General features: G+C 36.2%; 1 protein-coding gene across 1 annotated transcript; it reads left to right on the top strand.

Annotated features, from left to right (window-relative positions):
• Positions 1 to 18851: 18851 nt before the first annotated feature.
• Positions 18852 to 22110, top strand: galr1a (galanin receptor 1a). Its single transcript, XM_065282256.1, has 3 exons — positions 18852 to 20198; positions 20332 to 20397; positions 20981 to 22110. Exons 1-3 carry the CDS (start codon positions 19539 to 19541, stop codon positions 21296 to 21298), a joined length of 1044 nt encoding a protein of 347 aa, XP_065138328.1. The 5' UTR covers positions 18852 to 19538; the 3' UTR covers positions 21299 to 22110.
• Positions 22111 to 23557: the final 1447 nt, after the last annotated feature.

The raw sequence follows: 23557 nt of genomic DNA, 5'->3' as shown, positions 1-23557 counted from the left end.
ATCAGTGGCCAAATTCCAATGTTTGATTTTATAAATGAAGGCTTTTCCTTTGACCATGATCATCTAGCTGCCTGCGAGGATGTGATTTCTCTATGTTTTCCTCAAGGTCATTAGTATAGGAAATTCATTTGAAAGTAAAACAGGCAATACTACTGTACAGACATGCATAATATAAAAATAATGAGGCATATACTGAACCTCAAAAACACAAAGAAATGATGCACCAGAGATTGTAATGATATGTCAACACATCTGACAAGACTTGGCAATCAGATCTAGACCAATGTTCAAGTAATGCAAGGTTTCCATCCAAAACTAATGCTTAAATAAAAAGTTAGCCTTTAGAAAGGATGCTTTGTAAAATGTTTTGCATATACCTTAGTAGATTTAACAAAAATAAAATGAGTAAACTGTATTAAAAACTTTACATTTTTTAAACCAAAATATGAGTTAAAATAACAAAAAAATGTGAGTAATTCTAAATGAACACATAAATTATCATGTATAATCCAATTAAATTTGTAAGAAGGAAATGAACTTAATAATTTTGTGTTGAAACTAAATGAATGATTTTGGTCAACATAACTATGCAGTAAACTTGTTTTTCATGGGACTGCTTTAGAGAGCAAAATTTTAATTAAACGCTATTTTATGTGTTTTAACTAAAAAGAAAGACTTGTTAGTGTTTATTGTTCATTTATCTTTGAGATTTAGAAGAGTTGATGTTTCTTCTTTTAGTTTTGTAGTTACCATTGTTCAGAAGAGTGCTGCTAATATGAGCATATTAACAATTGATGAACATTATGTTCATAAAACTTAATTAAAATAAGTGTGTAGCAACCCATACATAAGTTACCTGTACCAAGAAAAGTAGGTTTATCTGAGTAATACTAGTACTCTGGTTATTTCAACTTGATTTTGTTGGGTTTGTATTAAGTAATGTTACAGTGTTTATTATACTTAAAGGGGACATTTCACAACACTTTTTTAAGATGTCAAATAAATCCTTTGTGTCTCCAGACGCAAGTTTAAGCTTAAAAATATCATATAGATAATTTATTATAGCATAGATGAAAAAGTAGTACACTTTCATAGTGTACTTAAAGTGCTTAATTTTCGCACACTAATTTTGTGCTTAATATACTAAAATTTAATCCTTAGTACTTCTTCAGATGTACTTAAGATCATCTAAGTGTACTTCACTCTGCTATTTTGAGACACCATGAATATGAACAAAAATGTATTTAAAAAATGTATTTATGTACCACTAGTAAACTTGAAACCATCTTTCTATAAAAGTGTTAACTAAATACATTTTTTAATACAGAGATAGAATGTTTAAAGTGCATTTTAGTTCATATTCATGGTGTCTCAAAATAGCACAGTGAAGTACACTTAAGAACATCTTAAGAAGTACTAAAGATTGCCACTTTTTAGGTGTGTGCAAAAATGTGCCCAGCTAAACTAAATGCCAGGGCCGGGGTTGGATAGTGCAGATTAAGGGGCGTTATTATCCCCTTCTGACATCACAAGGGGAGCCAAATTTAAATTACTTTTTTTTTCACATGGATGTTGAGAATGGTTTACCATAAGTTACTGGGTTGATCTTATTCACATTTTCCAGGTTGATAAAAGCACTGGGGACCCAATTATAGCACTTAAATGTGGAAAAAGTCCTTTAAAAAGGCTGCAAGTTGACATAACCTAAAACATCCAATGCAGCCACCTGCCTTCATTTTTATAAGTTAGATTCAGGTATTACTTTTTAGAGTGTGTAAAAGCATTGCATCTACTTGAAAGAAATATGTTTAGATGGAGAAATATATTTGAATTGAATTCAGCTTTCCTCAGTTGATAGGGTTTGACAATTGTATTTACTGTATGAGCAAACTTGATGGGTACATTTTAAGGGAATGTAATAATATATCTTGCATGCGGATTTAATTTATTTTAAGTTGCTTTATATAGAAGTTTAAAAAAAATAAAATTATAAATGTATGTTTATGCATAATAAATACATGTTATGTAAAATTAAGCAATGTACTAATATATAAAATATTTTTTTTTATTTTGAACAGTTTTATGACAATATAAACTACTTATAATAATACTTAAGACTAATAATACTTAATCTTTAAATGTTAATGCCCTCATTAAAAAGTATTGCCTTGTTTTGGTTTCTTTATTCTTCTGAAAGTCTGGGTTAGAAATCCCTGTGCACGCTTTCAAAACTGAGACTCTTGTTTTCTTTTGAAATAAAGTTGTCAGTGATAACCAAAGCATATTAATCTTAAAAAAACATTAAAACAATAACAATGGCTGCAAGTGGAAGGGCATGGATCTTTTTCTCATTGAAATTCAATGTGTAGTTTCAATATTAATATAATTCTGACTTTGGAAAGGATTTCCTTAATAACCTTCAGTATAGGTTTCCCACAATTCATTTCTCAGTGATAAATATATCTCATGAAATGGATATATATTTTAGTTATTTGTTTCCCATATCAGTGCACATTGGATTCAGTGTTCAATTTTTTTAAAGATGTACTGTGAGGACTCACAGCAGTTTAGGAGGTCCCATCAAAACATGTTCTTCACAGTGTTTGCTCGTGTGCATATTCAACGAAGTTAGCCTCAGGGTCTGTGTTTCAATTTATAGCAAACATCTGGGTGGCTATAAATGGAGCTGGAAGGTTGTATTTGTGCACTGTGACCGGTCCACAGAAGCTCATCTGTTGGCTATCTCTGAACCGCCCACCGCTCTTTAACAGATCAGTGCAGGAATGCAGAGAGTGGGTATGTTGCACTGCTTGTGCCCTTGTGATGAAAACAAGAAGCTTTGTTGGCCAGAAAGGGGTGAAAGACCATAGGGGCAAACAATACAGCCCATATAGCGATCTTGCGGGACACAAACATGGGAGAGAGCCCAAAGCAAAGAGAAGTATGCAGATCACGATCAAGACGCCCACAGAGCAGCTGAAAATCATTTCACAAGCATATTGGGCTCTTGATATCACTGGCACCACTTCCAACATGCTAGGAAAATATCCCTTCTGTTTCAGCTTGAAACGTGATGGAGGACGCTGTTTTAGCTTTAATGGTTGCTTGCCTCATTGTGTCTCCAAGTGAAATAAGATGACGTGATTCATCTTTACAGATAGAAACCCTTGTCTACGAATCCAATCACGTTAGATGTGGCCAACAACAAATCTTGGTTTTCATTGGTTGCCTCGAGAGTATATTTAGATGCACACATCTAGGCTATATTGATTTTATAAACTTATTTCCACGGTATTTCTGTGTAGTTAGAATTTTGTAGGCAAATAACATCCTTTTGCAATGTTAATGATGTTATTGGCATATTTAATATTTCCCGTTTGCTGGCATGGACTTCACGTGTTTGGGCACAAACTGCAATGCTTGTATTCATTAACAAAAACAAGGAAATACAACATTTTGTAGGTTTTGAATTTCATACATTTGCTTATTTGATTTGTTAAATATATACAGTTTTAATGCAGTTTAAAATAAGGACTCTAAACTATTTCAAATGAGGCATAAGGGTTTTTTCTAGCGAAACAGTTTTCATCTTTGGGAATAAAAGTAAAAATATGCACTTTTACTTTTAAACCACAACTTCTCTTCTTTCTCCGGTTCTGTGACGCGTCAGTGCAACCTCACGTAATACGTCATCATGTGAAGAAGTCACGGATGACGTATGCGAAACTATGCCCCAGTGTTTACAAGTGTGGAGAAAGAGGACCGTTCCTACGTTTTTGTATGTCGATTGATACTAATTAATGTCTTTGTGTCAGTTTATTGTTTAAAATGGTCCGCAAATGTGCGTTTCATATATGTAACACATGACCTTTCGACGTCATTAAGCAATTACGTGAGATCGCGCTGGTGCGTCACACAGCTGGAGGAAGACGAGAAGTTGTGCTTTAAAAGTGCATTTTTTTCTTGCCAAAAATGACAATTGTTTCGCTAGATAAGACCCTTATGCCTCGTTTGAAATCGCTTAGGGTCCTTTGAAACTGCAATTTTAAACTGCATTAAAACTGTTAAGTGTTGGGGTCCATTAAAGTCCATTAAAATGAAAAAAATCCTGTAATGTTTTCCTCAAAAAACATAATTTGTTCTCGACTGAACAAAGAAAGACATCAACATTTTGGATGACATTGTAGTGAGTAAATTATCTGGATTTTTTTTTTTTTTAGAAAATTGACTAATACTTTAAATATTACTTCAAAAATTTAATTTATATTCAGTAAGAAATTTGAAGATTTCCATAAATCATTGTGTTAGCAGCACAAAGGCTCATGGGTTTGACTTCCAGGGAATCAGCACAAATGCTGATAAAATTGGATGAATTAAATGCATTGTAAGTCGCTTTAAAGTGTCTGCCACATGCGTAATTGCAATTGTCTTTTGGAGCCCAAAATCTCTCTCTCTCTCTCTCTCTCTCTCTCTCTCTCTCTCTCTCTCTCTCTCTCTCTCTCTCTCTCTCTCCCTCTCTATGCAGTAGCATGAACTTTCTGAGCATTTTAGCCCATGCATGGCAGTGCCAACTGTGAGGGCATGATATTGTCGTGAGATGAAACAAATGGCAGCATTATGCTTATGTCCAGCATTTAGGGAGGATGCCAAGAGTTGATGGAATCGTTGGCGGCCCTTAACTGGTTCATTAGCATTGGCTTGTTTACCCACTAGAAGGAACAATAAGGACATCAAATACCGAAAGAACAGATTGTATAGAGAAGTTATAGTTTGTCGTTGCTGCTGTATTGTGGAGTGTATTTTGGAAAGTTTATTGAAATTGTCATCCACAACAGCATCACAAAAATGTTAAAGGAATAGTTCACCCAAAAATATAAAAGAGTCTATTTTTTACTCACCCTCAAGCCATACTGTAGGTGTGTATGACTTTCTTCTTTCAGCCAAACAAAGTCAGAGTTATATTAAAATATATTATATTATATATGTTATATTAAATCATATCCTGCCTTTCAGCTTTATAATAGCATTGTAATTGATAGTGCCCCATTTTTAAAGCACATTTATTCATCAGAAACTATTTCGTAGTTTTTTGTGGGAGCACCGATATATCCACCGATATGTCCAATATTCGGTATTGAACGATAAAAGTGTTTTTTTTCACTATCGGATAATAGTTTAAAAACAGCTGATAGCCATGGCTGATATATCCTGTCAATCAAAAGAGGAAAATGCAATGAATATAAAATGTAAAGAAACATCACTAGTTTAATGTTCAATGTTAATGGTCATTATATGAATGAATAGCATTCAGAAAATGTTTTCTTCAGATTTTAGTTAAAGGCAGGGTGCATGATCTCTGAAAGCCAATGTTGACATTTGAAATCACCTAAACAAACATGCCCCTATACCCCATAGAATGTCACACACATACGCAACCCAGGCAACGATGCTGGTTAATAGACACGCCCCTTACTGCTGATTGCCTACAAGTGTGTTTTGGTCCTCGGCCCGACTCCATTTTCCGAAGTGTTTTTTAAAAAAAATCACACAGCCCACCTTTAATGAAAGTTAACTCTTTCCCCGCCATTAAGAGAAAAGTTTTTTTTAAATCAGAGGGTCTGCGCTTTCATTTGATATATTGTCTGTTTATATATTTAAATAAGAACATTTTCTCGAAGGCATTAAACTTTTGTAAAATCATAAAAAATGCTGGCGCTGGTTGCAAAAAAAAAAAAAAAAACACTGGCAGGGAAAGAGTTAATATAACAACCAAACAATCGACATCTGCATAAATGTAATATCGGTGCATCTAATGTAACTTTCAAACTTTACAAACTATGGCCGTGTTCACGCCAGAGTTGAGGTCAGGTTAAAGGCCCAACATTACAAAAACCCATTATTTCACCACAGAAGACTTTTATGAATGTTTGGATTTACACCCAGGATGGCTTGACAGTGAGTAAAATATCGCATGTGCTAATTTTTATTATAAATAATCTGTAAGATCAATATAAGATCATAACAAAAACTCTTAAGTACACTTGCTTTTTCAGTAACTAACTGTTTACAATAGAGACCCTGATGCCAACAAACCCAGAGACGAGTTGCAGGGAGACGGGTGCGGTTACTATCGGACATGTGTGACGTCAGCATCTTCCAGTGGCCAAACCGATGATGGATCGCTGATGGTCCTGTAGAGTTGAACCACACATGACAGGCAGTGTCACATATGGCACAGCATTATACTGTATCTATGTCTGTGGGATGCATACACGACAGAGTGTTGTGTTACAGAACGACAGCTTTACTGAAGTAGAAATCCACTCTGACACTGACTGAACACACAATGGAGTCTTTGTAAAATAATTCAAGCTGGTTTGTTCATCTCAGTTGTTATTCTGTGCCACAGAAAACCTTGTTTTTTTCCGCCATTATGTTCAATGGTGACATATTATCTCTTATTTATTCTCTTATTTATTTTGGAAGTTGTACGTTAAAGTTTTAGAATATATTGTGATAAATCTAAAAATAATCTTTGCCATCATTGGAGAATTGTGGAGAATTTGCAGTGTCAACAGACACACTGCACACAAAGATAATAAAAGAGAAAAAAAATGAATGTCTATTTAAGAACTTATTGAAGAATAGTCAGGCTTTGAATAACAGTTATAGTGTGCATGTGACAGGTGCTTTCATTGCATTTTATTGATATGTGTGTTCACTTGCAATCAAATTCATGACCTTGGTATTGATAGTGCCAATTTTTACTATGCAAGAGCAATTTTATCCCTCATACTCATTAAACCAACAACTGAATACACTGAGTTTAAAGGACACACTAGATATTAAGAGTCTGGATCTGCATGGTGTTGTCTTTGTGCTCCTTTCAGACAGAATTTTCTAAATGTTTCAGATTGCGAATGACAGATGAATGCTGTATTCAGACTGAAAGGCCCATCCACCCTTTCAGCGTCATCGCTTGACCCTGAACAACCTATCATGTGTCATGTCTACATTAATGGTCTATTACACCTGTATGGTAGGGTATTCACAGCCATGCTGCAGCACATTGAAGAAATTATATAGTATTTTATATTTGGAACAGTGAAGGTTAGCATATAAGCATCAGAAGAGCTGTAGATACATGCAAAACCGGAACATCCGCTGACTGAATAAGAAATAACACAGTACAGAATTCAGATTTTCAACAGTTTATACAGTTGCTACAAATACATACAATTTTCTGCACAGTAGCTAAGACCTGGATGTTCACCTATGTGGACATCAATTTTTTGATGTTTGCACGATAATACTTTTGTGTAACTGGAACCTGATGTTCACATTCATGGACAAATACACTGCTTCATGTTTTTAGAAAAATATTTGGTATCATATTTATCGGTTCTTCCTAACCCCAAAATAGCTGGTAGAAAGCTGAAAAAAGACAAAACAAAACTCACGTCTTAGGTTAAAGGTGCAATGTGGGACTTTTAGAAGGATCTCTTGACAGATATGCAATGTAATATACATAACAATATTATCAGTGTTGTGTATAGACCTTGCATAATGAACTGTATTGTTTTTATTACCTTAGAATGAGCTATTTTGATCTACATACACCCCAGGTCCTCTTACAACACCACCATGTTTCTACAGAGCGATTTTCGACCCTACGTTGTCTCAGACAATGACATGTTTGTCCTGTGCCAGCTACAATTGAGGTCCGTTGCAATTAGCAATCTCACCACTAGAAACCCACACTGGACCTTTAAATATAACCAAAAAAGTTTCACAATTTTTCAACACTCTTAACTCTTTTCCTGCCATTCCTGCAATACCGCGATTATCCACTAGATGGATCGCACTTACCCAATTTATGAAACACTGAAGCCAAAACGTTATTTTGTATTTTAAACTCTGTGTATGTTTTGATAATCGTTCTGAATCTGATCTCTAAAAAAAATCCTTCACAAAAATACAATATTTCAACTTTTTTGCTAAAAAATTTTATTTTTAAAGAAAAATGCCCATATGTATATAAAGTTTATAAGCAGAGAAAAAAATATAGATAGGATGAAATTTTTTCCCCCTGTTTTGTTTGTTTGAAAGCAAAGGGTCTGTTCTTTCATTTGACATATTTGTATGTTTATATATTTTTAGAAGAAAATTGGCGGGGAATGAGTTAAAAATAAAAGTGCTTAAAAAGTTCTTCACAGCAATGCCCTAGAAGAACCATTTTTGGTTCCTTAAAGAACCTATTAGTCAAAGGTTCTTTAATGAACCATTTATTTATTTATTTTTGTTCTGTCTAAAGAACCCTTTTTCAATACAAAGAACCCTATGTAAAACAGAAGGGTTCTTTAGATGTTAAAGGTTCTTTATGGAACCATTTAGCCAAAAATGGCATCATGAGGCACCAAGGTATAGAAACAGGAACTGAGTCAAAGCATTCAAAGGGATAGTTTACCAGAAAATGAAAATTCTGTCATACTTACCCTCAAGTTGTTCAAACAGATCAGGGGCCCCATTCACTTCCATAGTATTATTTTTTCCTGCTATGTAAATCAATGGTGCCCCTGATTTGCTTTTTTACAAACATTATTCAAAATATCTTCCTTTGTGTTCAGCGGAACACAGTAATTTATACAGGTTTGAAACAACTTAAGGTTAACTATATGATGACTAAATTTTCATCATTTGTTTTCAGAATTTTCCGGTGAAGTCCTTTAAATGCTTCGACTCATTTTGTGTTTCTATACCTTTGCTCTTAAAATTAAAGTTGCCTTATGATTTCATATAGAGAACCATTTTTGGCTAAATGGTTACATAAAAAACATTTCATTTACCGGAGAACTTTAGGTTTAAATAAGCGAGTAAATGTTAACAAATAAATATATTAAATTCAACTTACAAAAATAATATTCAAATACTCTATAAAACACAGTCTTTCTACCACCTTTTATAAACAATGAAGCTTTTTTATTAAGAACCTGCATGTATGTAATATCAACCAGAATCACAAATTACTTCTTCATATCGTTGCCTACATTGTTATGCTGATAACTCAATATGTAATGTAAATAGTGTTGTCTCCCATCAAATAGCCGTTCCAGCGATTATGTCTAAAGGTAAGGGAGACATTCAATTGAAATTCATCCCTTGTGGAGGGCCAGTCAGACTTGTGTACACACACCATTTGTTTTTCTCATGAACAGTTACTATTTTTAGGGTGATAAAGGTCTCTTCAGGTTAAAACAATGACTGAGTCATCCATATAGCATGGCTGCTTTCTGTTGAGACCTTCCCAGAAATACTGAAATTCAGCTGGACAATTTGGCCAATTAATTAATATGTACTGGGGCTTGAAGCTTTGAGCCATCTGTATAATTTAACACATCAGTGCTGATATTCACTACAACAGCATAGTTTTGCTCCACTAATGACAAACAGTTCCAGATGTAAGTAGGGTTTATTTGTTGCCTAGCAACAGACTGGCAACTACTTTGTTATGCCATGAACATAAACAAGCAGAATGATGTAAATGATGAACCCAGTGATGTTATACTGAACAGCAGCACTACTGCTATTACAGAAAAAAAAATGTATATTAATAGAAATAGAAATGATTTTACAAACAGAACATTTGAATTGATAACTTACAAATGTCCAAATAAGTATTTTTTTTCACAATGTCAATTCAAGTATGCTTTATTGGCATGACAAAACAAAGCATTTGCAGCTTGGCTGTGGACACTCACTCGAATCTCTTCCTGTCTCTCTAAGTAGGTGTGGTTCATTCGAGAGCCCTGCACTTCTTGTCCGAAGTCTTGAGGAAATAATGGTGCTTTCTTGCCTCCTCCCCTCCACTGAAGCACTGCAATCACTCATCTCTCCGTAGCCTGATAAGATATCTGTTCTGTCCTCACGTAAAACCTTCAGCAGGTCATGCAACACACTTCAGAAAGAGCCTATACAGAGCCATCCGCTCAGAGAACAGGTCAGACAATGACATTGTGAGACCTTTTGCATTTATTCATTTTCCATTGAGGATTTACTTCACATTTGAAATCTGCAGCTGGGATTTCTGAGAATAACCTTGACTATATTGCTGTAAGCCTTGACGTTCACATCAAATCAGAATTGAAGCTGTTTGGGTTTGAATATGTGTGCTCCAAAACACTTACAAAATTCTCATTTAAAAGGGGAATTAAAGTGATCTCTTGACAGAAATGTGATATAATATACATAACTATATTATCAGTGGTGAATAAAATACTTGAAAAATTTACTGTGTTGTTTTTATGACCTCAGAATAAGCCGTTTTTATCTACATACATTGTGGGTTCCCTTTATATGGAAGTCGCCATTTCGTGCCGCCATGTTTCTACAGTAGCCCTAAATGGACAAATTGTATAGAACGGATTTTGTCTCAGGCGATGACATGTTCGTCTCTTCGTGGCTCCAATAGCTCATGTGTTTTGAAAGAGATGGGTTTGCTATGGACTGAGGTGTTGTTTGCAATTCACAATCTCACCACTAGATGCCGCTAAAAATCTACACAATGGACCTTTAAAAGGAATGAGCATTCAAAATGTGCAGTCTCTCACTTCTGTCAACACAAATAAAAAATATTTATGAGATAATTTTGCACTTAATCTGTTTAATGCTTCTAAATCAGTGATGTAAACTAAACACTATTGGATATTTTAAAAGGGGAGGGCCATTTAACATGTCCCACCCTAACTTCCTGTTTCAGTTGAAATTACAGGTGTGTTCGACTTCATGCGGCGCTGTGCAGACCGATCGGCGGCTGACTTGAAGCAGTGCATTCCGGTTAGTAATTTTATCCGACTTCAGCTGGCGCTGCAGGCACGTGACTGTGTCATATGGTTTTTGCGATTAAAAACAAGGAAACACGGCGCACACGTCACTACGGCAAGCAGCAGGTGTCCGGCTTGATGGCTCCGTCTTCAGTTCCTCCCTCGACTGCAAGCAGCAAACCTCGCCGATCGGTCTGCGCAGCGCCGGATGATCTCGAACACACCTTATGTCAGTGCTTCAAACTTAATTTTATTGGCTGTTTCAATTATGGGGCTAATAACAGTAGCATATTTAAAATAATTTTTTACTGCACTTTAAAAAGGAAAAGTTGAATTCAAATTACTTTAATTGGCAATGTCTAAAAATACTTTAAGTAAAAAAATAGGGTTTAAAATGTTTACATATTTTAGGTGTTACCAACTGAAGTAAGTTTTTTTTTTTAGGTAGAGCAGCTTTCACTTTTTACAGTGTGTTTTACTGTGAAGTATTGTAAAACGCTTCTGATTACTATTAAGTCTTTATTATATGAGGCCTGGTGGAGGTAGTTTGGGCTCCTGCAATGTAAGTCAACGTGTTTAAAACAGGAATAAATAAAAAATGTCATAGTTCAATATTATATGAAATATCCATGTGTACACTGTTAGAATTTTTTTTTTTTTATTTTGTACCCCAGCTTTCACTGGACTTTCACAAGACTTTTTTAAGATGTCAAATAAAACTTTAGTGTCAACAGAGTGCACATGTAGTTTTGGGGTATGTCCTTTTAAATGCAAATAAGCTGATCTCTGCCGTGGTTTGATGTAGTGCAGATTAAGGGGCGGTATTATCACCTTTTGACAGCCAAATTTTAATGACCTATTTTTTAATGACCTGGGTTGATCTTTTAAACATTTTCTACAAGCACTGGGGCCCCACTTAAGGCACTTATACATTGAAAAAGTCAGATTTTCACACTATGACCCCTTTCTACTTATGGAACCCTTCTACTATAAGGTACAGACATGTATACGTTTGGTACCAATTTATATAATTGATGTCCTAATATGACCTTTTTATGGGCAAAGTACCATACTTTTTGAAAGGGTACCACCCTGGTGACAGCTGGGGTACATATTTTGCAGTGGCTGTCGGTGATTTTTTTTTTTGAGGGCACTCGATGCGAAGTTCATCAAAACATGTACAGTATGTAGCCCGTCATGTGGATCTTTTTTTCAAAATATGAGTTCGGCGCCTCGTGAGATCCTGTGTGCATCACATGTTTTGTCAAAATAAGTGCCTGCTGCAGATACGTCTAAAGCGTTTACGATAAAAGAGACCCTAACGTTTGTCAGATTCTCAAATAATCTCATGTGTAATCAGAGTTTATTGTTAAAGGTGCAGTGTGTAAATTTTAGCGGCATCTAGTGGTGAGGTTGCGAATTGCAACCAACAGCTTAGTCCACTGCTCAGCCCTCGCTTTTGAAACACAAAGAAGCTATGGTAGCCGGCACCAGACAAACATGTCATCGTTGGAGACAACTTAGTAAAAAAATGTGTCTGTTAAGGGCTTCTGTAGAAAAATGGTGGCACAAAATGGCGACTTCCATGTAAGGGGACCCTAGGTGTATGTAGATAAAAAGGTCTCGTTCTAAGTTAATAAACACATAACGGTTCATTATGAAAGGTCTTTATACACCCCTGACAATATAGTTTTATATATAATTTAGCATTTCTGTCACAAGATCCTTCTAAAAATTACACACTGCACCTTTAAGGGAGTGTCTTGCATGTTTTTTGTGAACGTGAGCATCTCTTTTATCATAAACGATTTTGAGGTAGCAGACACTTATTTTGACAAAACGCATGATGCACACAGGCGCAGAACACATATTTTGAAAAAAGGACCCACACACATGACACTCCGAACACTTATTTTGAATAAGCGCCCTTCGGTTGAGCAGTCACGAGCCGCCACTTATATTTTGACAAAATACACAAATATTTATATATTTTATAAATAACTTTCTTTCCCTGCTTGACTCCACTTTAACAAAGTCTATACACGGTATGATTATTATTTTAACCTTCAAAGGCATACCTCAGGTCTTTAGTAACTCGGGGCATAATTACCTCCCCCTCATTCATTTGTTAAAGTCCGAACTCCAGCTTCTTCTTCTTCTTCTTAGTATTCCTCAATCTATGTCATATCTACAATTTAACAAGAGAAAAACACAATAGTTTTATAATTCAATTAAAATTAAAAAGTGTATAGGGTCACTACAGACCAGAGGTAATAGTGTAAGTAAAAATTTAAAGAAATCTTCATAAAACAAAATTTTTATTCATGCTTTTCACTGTTGTTAAGATGGGCAACACAGTTGGTCAGTGGTTGGCACTGTTTTCTCACAGCAAGAGGGATACTTGCATGCTGTAAGTTTCCCCTACAGTCAAAACTTGCAGATGAGGTAAATCAGAGTCACTAAATTGCCCTAAGGTGTGTGTGTCTGTAAATGTGTGTGTGCCTGTAAGTGCCCAGCGATGGACTGAACATCTGTACAGAGTGTACCCTGCCTGTGGCCCAAGATGCTGGGATAGCCTCCAACCCTCCCCTGACCTTGTATAGGATAAGTGGGTTTGGAAAAAGCATGAATAGTTGAATGGATGGATGGATGGACTGAAATGATTTGATTTCAACCCTGTACATTTTTAACATCTATTTGATGACAACTTAAATGTCAAAGTAAAACAACACATGCTTTACCTTTCTGGAGTTTTGTACTATTTGGGTCAGTTTTGAGTTCCAATTGTGTTATATAAACATCCTGAGAGAAGGGGTTTTAACATTAAGTGGCATGGCATCTTACGCACAGAAGCCAGTGGCACGTGCCACTACGTTTTGTGGCACTTCCGGTTTCAATTGGCTCGTACCAGTGGCTCGTCGAGTGGCACTTCCGGTGTCCAGTGGCTCATGCCACTCCGTTTAGTGGCTCGTCGAGTGGCACTTCCGGTGTCCAGTGGCTCATGTCACTGTTTAGTGGTGGCTCGTCGAGTGGCACTTCCGATGTCCAGTGGCTCATACCATTCCGTTTGTGGCTTGTCTACTGACACATGTCAGTAAAACTTAGGTCTGTTGGATTGAGGCATGTGGCACTGATATTCACCGATCGATCATTACAGAACCGAGAGTAACTTACGCGTGCTGCTGCTATGTTCATTCAATTGTGACACAATGATTTTGTGTGTCCTTTTTGACTGTCTGGTGTTTCCGGTAACCGAATGTTTGAAATGCATCGAGAGCTAAAAAGGACATTTTGATGATCGTATGATCATAATTCAAAAATTAAGTATTAAAAATGTAAATATTTAAAATGGGAAGGCAAATATTTTATATATTTAATAAAGCACAACATTTGTCTGAGCTATATTGTATATTGTATAATAGTTTTAAATATAAATTTTCTAATTGTATTATTTGTGAAAATGTAGTCTGTGAGTGCCATGTTTTTATTTGTAAACAGTGCCAATGTGTTGTATTTAATAAAAAGTGTCATTTATAAGAATCTCGCAGAATATTATAATATTTTTTTTCTGCAAAGTACCGCATTTACACACATGCACGCCAAAACAGTAGGTGTCAGTCTAACCATGTTTATGTTTAAAAACAATGTCCTATTACATATTTTACAACTTGATATTTTTTTTTTTACAACTTGATATTTACACGATGTTGACAGTGCAGATATGTCACGTGCCCTTCAAAATTACATTTTATATAGTCTATATAGATTGTTGTCTATAAGAAATAAGGGTTTGAACAAATTATTATTTCACAACATTTATGAGATGGTAATTATTTTAAATAAATTGTTGGATTATTTCAAAGCAAAACAGATTTACAAAGCACTTAGCAATACACTTTACAAACGATTAAATCAAACACAGTTTTTTCCTTTATTTCATGCATTTCATTGGATCTAAATGTTGCCGACAGTATGCTTTAAGGAGGAGTCAGTTTTTTCTTCGATCTCGTCTTTCATTTAAAGGGTATCTAGTAGACTCAATTAAATTAGGCATACTACTTTAAAAAAAAGATTTACAAAAACTGATTAAATATTAAGAAAAGGCACAATGTTCACACGACCATGGCTCAGACAAATACTGTGCTTTATTAAATGAAAACACTTTGCATATTATGCATTTCCATTTTAAATATTGTGATCATACAATTCCTTTATGAATGAGCGTCAATATGATATATTTATCTCTCGACTCAATTTACGCATTCGGTTACCTGAAACATCAGAGTCAGAAAGGACACACAAAATCATTGTGTCACAATTAAATGAACATAGCAGCAGCACGCGTAAGTTACGCTCGAATCTGTAATGATCGATCGGTGACTATCAGCAGTGGCGGTTCTACACGGAGGCCAAGGGTGGCCCGTGCCTCTGTAGACATGTCCCTGGCCACCCCTGTGGCCACCCCGTGCTGACCAAATAAAAAAGTATACATTTATTTTGATTTACACGCGAGCGCCAAAAGCGGAACTAATGCGACGCAACGTTCTACACGGGCAAATTAGAGCGGCGCACCCAACCACTGCACTGTAGCTGGCTGAGGGCTGCGGGTGCTGCTCGGCGAGTGTCTTAATTCGTTCCCAATCTCCCGATGTTGAGAATGTGTATGCAGGTTTGGGCACTGGTAAGGACTCTAGCTCACTTCACATTGGGACACTGTTCACTTGTTCTCCTGTGACGTGGCTGCTTGTTGCACGTTGTGATCATCATTCACAGCTGTCACTCATCAACCACCGGCAAAACCAACATCTCGCTAACTTTTTAAATAGTACATTGTAAAAAGCGCTTACATATACGTGCATAAAATTGGAGGAATATAATTAAATGTTACATATAAAAATGTTTACAATTTAAAATAAATATTATTTTAAATATTGATTAGATTGTGGTCCCTAACTGTCTAGCAATGTGTGTTTATATGTAAAAAACAAACGTTTGTCTTTATAAAAGTTTGCATTTCATAAAGTTTATTGAGTAGGCTTGCATGATTTTCAGTTGGAGGGCTTTAGAAAAGATTCCAGCTCCTCTTTTGCACCTGCACTCACTCTTGTATTAAATAAATATTTATATGATTGTAATTTGTAAAGTAAAATAAAGTGTAAGGGGTGGTTTCCCGGAAGGGGATTAGACTAGTTCTCCACTAAAATAAATGTAAGATCTGTCCAAACTGAAAACAACTTGTACTGACATATCTTAAAATACATCAGTGCCCTTTGTTTTGCTTCAAAATGCACACAAGTAATGTTTTTAGTAAGGCATGTTTGTTAAAGGAACAGTATGTAGGATTGTGGCCAAAACTGGTATTGCAATCACAAAACGTGTGGCTGAAACTGGTGCTGCAATCACACAGCTGGTGGCCAATATACCAAACGACAACATAAACATCAGTTGAGGGCTGCAACTCCACTTTTTAAATGACAATATCCTGGCCGGACTGGTGTTGTCAGTGATATAAGTATTTGAAATGAAAAGGATTTCTTAATGTCTAGTGACATTTCAGGGCCATTTAATGATTAATTGATATAAATTTCTTACATACTGTTCCTTTAAAACTAGTTATATTTCCTAATTAAACTAAGGCCTAGTCCTGTCTTAAACTAATTCCTGTAACCACCCCTATAATCTTTAAAGATAATTTCTTGCCATTTTTTATGTGCCCCTCTGGTAAAACACTGGCCCCTCCTTGGCCCCCCTAGTGAAATTTGTCTAGAACCGCCACTGACTATCAGTGCCACATGCCTCAATCAAACAGACCTAAGTTTTACTGACATGTGTCAGTGTACAAGCAACCAAACGGAGTGGTATGAGCCACTGGCCATCGGAAGTGCCACTCGACGAGCCACTAAAAAGTGGCATAAGCCACTGGACACCGGAAGTGCCACTCGACGAGCCACTGGTACGAGCCAATGGAAACCGGAAGTGCCACTAAACATAGTGGCACGTGCCAGTGGCTTCTGTGCGTAAGTTGCCATGCCACTTTATGTTAAAACTGCTACTGCATCCTGAGCCACCAAACACCCAAACATGTAATGATAATTGAGCATTTAAGGGTTAAACAGGTGCTGCAAATAAATGTGCAAAGTCATTTTATAGACACACATTTTGCAATGATCAAAATGATATTTTTCTATCACGGTGATATAGCAGGGCTTAATGATTGACTTCATGCTTCAGAGCCCTTTGTGGAAGACCTGTCAAAACATGACAGGTGCAGACAAAGCTTTTAAATATTTCATTCCTTTGTTTCGGCTGCATGAAAGCACAAATTAGAAGCCATAAGATGAAGCTTCAAAGACCTCCAATTCATTTGTTCCGGGCCTCTGCGTTCACCGACTCTGTCCATGGTACTGAAAGCGCCTCCAGCTACAGAACACAACATATATGCTGACCATTACTCTTTTGAGAACTCCGATGACACTTTCCAAGTAACGATTTTCTTCACTTGAAATAAGCATATGATTAGAATGGATTCTTAAATGAGCAACCATCTTTTGTGATGAGCTTAAATGTATTGTGTTTAATTCATCTGACCCAGAAAAACATGATCCAGCACGGTTTCTCAGACTGAGAGAAAAAATGTTTTGGTCTTGGAAAAGAGGCAAACAGTCACCATGGTAACATCAGTACCCCAGGATCTCATAGGGGCTGCACACAAAAGGCTGAAGGACTTTGAAACAATCCAAATCTGTAAAGAGCAGTCTAATAATCACTCCGTGTGTATAGAAAATTGATGAGCAGATGAAGTATGTACCTCAAATTATTATTTTTTATTTTACTAATGCAAAACAAGTATTTTGTGTCTGTGAGATGCTCAGGCCTTGCATGAAGGGAACTTAAAAGTATACATTTTTACAAAAGATGCCTTATTTTCTTTAGAGATATTTTTTCTCATATGCCTCAGGTTGTCTCATATTGTCTTTAAGTTTCAGTTCATATGCAGCACTTGTGTATATGATAAGAACGATTACTCATTTAAATACAAAACCTTGCATGTAGCTCTCAAGTTGCATTTTTTCCTAAATAATTTCATTATGAATTCAGTTGTCATAGTTTCCTGATTCCCATCAACATTCGAATAGGAAGCTGGATATGTCGTTATCTCATCAGTGATCATACATCCCTAACCATATCTGGTTCCATGAGGACAATAGTTGCATTTCCTCTTTGGTATCCTCACACTGCGGGTCAAAGCAAAGCATTCAACCTGAAAGGAGGGGAGGCAAACAACTATATATTTATCTATAGATTTATCAGCTTCTTAAATAATAAACATTTTATGTTTGTATCCCATGGGTCATGGAGCGCCAGTGAGATAAGCAGAGAAGGAATAGATGTAAGCGTTTCTTTGCCTGTGGATTTCTGTGAGAAAAACACAGTAGATCCAAACACTCCACATCATGATACAGTTATGCAAGTTTATTTTTAAAAGATTGGCTAAAGAGAAATCCAATCCATGAGCACCTGCTGACGTAAAAATGTTTCATAACCATGTTTTATTTTTTCCCTACATTGAATTTTCATTGTATTACCTTAAGCTTGTTCTAATCAGAAGTTCATTCTTTTTGCTTTTCATGAAGTGGTACTTTCATCTGACATTAATGAAATTCTTCAATGGTGCCTTTGATCCCCTGAACTATTAATTGTTTTCACATATGTTTTGCATATTTATACCCAAGTTTATGTTTCTGTAGTTTAAGTAGTAGTGCAAACATTAACAGGTTCGATTACTAAACACATGATAAAAAAATATAGGCCTATTGTTTTAATAAGTCACTTTGGATAAAAGCACCTGCCAAATTCATAAATGTCTTGTAAATTTACTTTTTAAACACAAACAGTGGAAAACATCGTGTTTAGATTTACATTCAGAAAGAAATTAAATAAAAAAAGTATAAACAGTAATGCAAAAACACCTGCCACCTTTAGTTAAAAAAGACACACAAACAAGTCTCAATAGTCATTAAAGATATATTTGTTTAAATATTAATTTATTTTATTTGTTGACAAAATAAATAGTCTAACGAAGAAGAGAATGATATAAATGAGTATACAGCCTTGAAAATGTAAGGGCTAAATGCACTGCAATGAAAACCTCTGCCAAAGGCATCCATATAATGCAAAATGATGAATTACACACTGACTGAAAGAATTGTATGAACAAAATTCTAAATGGGTTCTAAGTGTAAATTGCCTTTTCAACAGTGCAATAAAGGGTGGAGAGATAAAACCTGAACCATGGAGCTCGCGCTTTTGCCATGTAAGAGGATGGTGAGAAAGGCTGGGAGATTGCTATCTCAGTGACGTGCATACAGGCAATATTTCATTGCGCCAGCAGGACAGAGCAACAAGAACATCACCTGAAAACCACCTGAAGATCAAAACATCAACCAGTGAACGCCATCACTCTGAGCAGGCAAAAGGATTATCAGAAGCTATCATATATGCATTATTATTTTGGTGAAATTGTCAGAAATGTATATATTATGATACGCGCAAACGCGCACCTTGATCCGCTCCTGGACTCTAAAAAAAACTTTAAAGGGTTTTTAAAAGCGCAGGAAAATCTCCATTGAGTTTCTCTTCTGGGGAATCAATAAACCAGGAGAACAAACTGCAGAGTTGTTGTTTCTGGCGACGCGTAAAAACAAGCTGACAGTAAAGATGAACATCCAAAACAGCAGTGAATTAGAGAGACCTGAGATCAACATAGACTTTGATGCACCTGAAAAATCATTATTCGGCATTGGCACCGACAACTTCGTCACTCTTCTGATTTTCGGACTCATTTTTTCTCTGGGTGTCCTGGGAAACTCTCTGGTCATCACCGTCCTGGCGCAACGCAAACCTGGACAGCACCGCAGCACCACCAACATTTTCATCTTGAACTTGAGTATCGCAGATCTGTCGTATCTTCTCTTCTGCATCCCTTTTCAGTCAACAGTCTACATGTTGCCCACCTGGATCCTGGGTGCCTTTATTTGCAAGTTCATCCACTACTTTTTTACAGTGTCCATGCTGGTGAGCATCTTCACTTTATCTGCCATGTCGGTAGACAGGTACATCGCCATCGTGCACTGCAGGAAGTCGTCGTCGATCAGAGTTGCGCGGCATGCATTGATCGGGGTGATGGTGATATGGGTGCTGTCTTTCGCCATGGCCACCCCTGTTGCCTATTACCAGGGCATCGTGGAAAGCGAGGATAACAGTACGTTTTGCTGGGAAGTGTGGCCAGACCACAGCAGGAGGAAAATTTATGTGGTGTGCACATTTGTGTTTGGATATGTGCTGCCGTTGATTCTGATATCTTTCTGTTATGCTAAGGTCAGTGGATCATGTGTAAATCTGACATTTTTTTATGTATTTTTAGAAATAAATGTGGGATTTTTAGAAGTGAAATGTGGGATTTGTATTAATAACAAAAGGTATTTTCATTTGTTCATTTATGTGTCTTAAGGTCCTCAATCATTTGAATAAAAAACTGAAAAATGTTTCCAAAAAGTCTGAAGCATCTAAAAAGAAGGTAAGCAATCTTATTAATGCTTGCTTTAAACATCTAAATAATTCATTTATAGTCAAATTTCCTGCAGTATCACATTTGAAGTGCACAGTGGTGAAAATGGTTCATTTCGAGAACTTCAACTGGGAATTTTTTTATTTTTGTAAACCATAGATGCAAAAAAATCCACTATTTGAATAAAAATGCATACAGTTTAATGGCCATTATTTGGTCTACATTTTGTACTGGAACTTTGCCCCCTCCTCTTTAAAATTTATCACACACACGCAGTCCCCTGAAGTCCTCCCATTTCCACCCTGAAAGTGCACATTTCTAAGAAACTCAATACTTACATATGACAAAAAATATATACATGTCTGGTTTCACAGACAAGGGTTAAGGCTAGTCCGAGACTAAAATTAATGTTTGATCTCTCTTAACTTAAACTAACATGCATATCTAAAAACATGTCAGTGTCATTGTTTTTTCTAAGGCATTTTTATAAAAGCAACCTAAATATAGTCCTGGCTTTAGCTAAGCCTTGTTTGTGAAATCAGGTATGTAGTGTTTTAAACCCCAAAATAAAAATCCCTCTCTTTCTGCTTAGACTGCTCAGACAGTACTGGTGGTCGTGGTGGTCTTCTGCCTCTCCTGGCTGCCCCATCACGTGGTTCATCTCTGGGTCGAGTTTGGCTCCTTCCCCCTCAACCAGGCGTCCTTCGTGTTCCGGGTGGCCGCTCACTGTCTAGCCTATAGCAACTCTTCAGTTAACCCTGTTATATACGCGTTCCTCTCTGAGAACTTTAGGCAGGCGTATAAGCAGGTTTTTCGGTGTCAGGTTACTTCTGAATGTCCCACGAATGAAGCCAGAGAGATGAAGAGCAAGATGGAGGCAGGGCCGTCCACCAATTGCACAACTGTGTGACATCTGCGGCTGTAATGTTTGTCATATTCATGATGCCTTTCAAAGGCTCAGGAGAAGACAAGGACCTTGATTCGAACTGAGCATAATTCATCACTGTTTAATGTTGGTCAATGCATTGGTTATATTATTAGTACATTTCATGAATTAAGCCTTGTGTGATGATGATGAAAATAGGCATTTTCTCTGTGCTTACTCATGATGATGTAATTCTGGGTGTATCATTTGCTAGAGATCTAAAATAGTAAGAGTAAAAATGTTTGGGACCTGTAGTCTGAGTGAAATTAAATCCGAAATTTAATCAGCTGTTAAGTCATGCCATCATAGACTTTAACCTGAGTCTACAGAATACATGTTTAAAATTATATTGGTTTCCTAAAGGTATCCAAACAAGATTTCTGTTCAAGTTAAATTTAAGAACCACCCCAGGCACCTCTGAATAAGATGACTCCAGGCGACCCATCACTTGAAGAATATGAAATGAACATCATCACGATTAAAATTGATAAGTGTCCTTAACTTTGATGGGAACTCAGAAACTCAATCTATATGCGTTACACTAAGTGCACACTCTGGACTGAAAAATCCAATCATAAGACGCCGAACTGCCCTAGGGTCACGATAAGTGGTTATGTATATCTGTTCATTTATTCACAAGAGACATGACAAGATTACCGCTGGGATAAATGTACCTGAATTACTGATAATGGATTATACTGTAAGAAGGTCGTGCAGGCTGCATTGTCACGATCTCACAACTCACAGAATGGAGGAGGGGGGTGTTATTGAAAAATGTACTTTAATATTTTAATTGATGACACTGACATATATAAATATATTTACAAGTGTATTTTATCATCATGTGCTGATGGTTTTTGTGTTGTGTAGTAAAGTTCTTTCATGTGTTCCAAAAAGTGCTTCTGTGTCAAACTATCCTGCTTTGGTCGTCATGGAGACACCGTGCAGTACCTGAGCGAGCTCTTCAGTCTATGGCTTTGGTGTGAGCAACAGGAGTTGTAATTGACATTGTGTGTTTGTGTGTATGTGATAGGTCAGTGTGATCCACACAACACATCTGGAAGCTTCTATCCGTCCGATATGGAAGCAATAAGGTTCATAAGGGCGTAGAAAGATCACCATTATTTGTTTTGAGCCTAGTGCGTTATCTTACACATGCAGAAAGTTTAGCATTGTGCATAGCCTTTCATACACATGCAGTTAAAAAAAATGAATTGATTCTGTTAGAGTTAGGGTAATATTAAAAAAAAAAAATGTATCACATTAATATTTAATTTATATTGTTTTATCTATATATATTATATTTATCACAGATAATCTCTAGCTTATTGGTACATACAAACAAAATATAAAAAAGAAACAATTCTAAAATATAATGGTAAAAGTAAAAAAAAATATTAATAAGGATAAAATAAGCATATAACAGTATTGCATAGTATGGTACATAAACCATGTTGCGTTTTAAAGTTATAATATAATTTATTTCAAAGTCAAGTGCCCTCGTGACACGTACAAGAGCAACAAGAAAAAACACCTTTGAGTCAGAGGATAAATGATGCTAAAAGACTACAAATGATCTGCCAAAAAAGGGACATTTTTCTCTCTTCTGAGATGATGTGCAATTTTGAAACTTGAAGTACCTTCCCATGACTGCTCTTTTTAAGATTTTCTCCCCAGGAACTCTCAGGAGGGATTTAGGTGAACTTTGATTGCTTTGTGTGATGGGGAGAGGCCACGTGTGTCTATATGCTGGGTGTAGTTTCCAGGCAGGCTTGGGGAGGAAAGCCCCCCTCCAAATAATCAAAACTAGCAATTACACCCCCCCACACACACCCATTTATGTAAGGAATATAATTACAATATGAAGATGCCATTTTAAACTCTATTTATGGATATTATTTTCCAAATATATATATTATTAACATCTAAAGCTTCACTGATTCACTGACGGATTTACATCCAAAAATCACATACCTTTATATTCAGTGATTCACAATGGATGAGATATTAAATGTTATGAGCAACAACACTGAAGTCTAACCACGAATTACACAATAATATATTTTTCTGGGGTAATAAACAGGAAATATTGTTAATTACTTAAGCAACTATAAAAGCATTGATTTATTTATTATAAAAACCTCATTCAAATTTTATTTTTGCAAAAACATACAAAGCACCAAACAATTCAAAGTTGTTATGTTCTACCAGCAGAGGTCAGGCTTACATAGCGTTTCAAAGATA

This window comes from Paramisgurnus dabryanus, chromosome 19 (assembly GCF_030506205.2).
Source record: "Paramisgurnus dabryanus chromosome 19, PD_genome_1.1, whole genome shotgun sequence".
Lineage (NCBI taxonomy): Eukaryota > Metazoa > Chordata > Actinopteri > Cypriniformes > Cobitidae > Paramisgurnus > Paramisgurnus dabryanus.
This window is presented reverse-complemented; position numbering and strand designations above follow the sequence as displayed.

What these genes read in the sequence shown, in the direction of transcription:
- galr1a (XM_065282256.1), top strand. Translation starts at nt 19,539, where the DNA reads ATGAACATCCAAAACAGCAGTGAATTAGAGAGACCTGAGATCAACATA. An exon ending in TATCTTTCTGTTATGCTAAG is followed by an intron (nt 20,199 to 20,331) that starts GTCAGTGGATCA and finishes ATGTGTCTTAAG; the next exon opens with GTCCTCAATCATTTGAATAA. An exon ending in CTGAAGCATCTAAAAAGAAG is followed by an intron (nt 20,398 to 20,980) that starts GTAAGCAATCTT and finishes CTTTCTGCTTAG; the next exon opens with ACTGCTCAGACAGTACTGGT.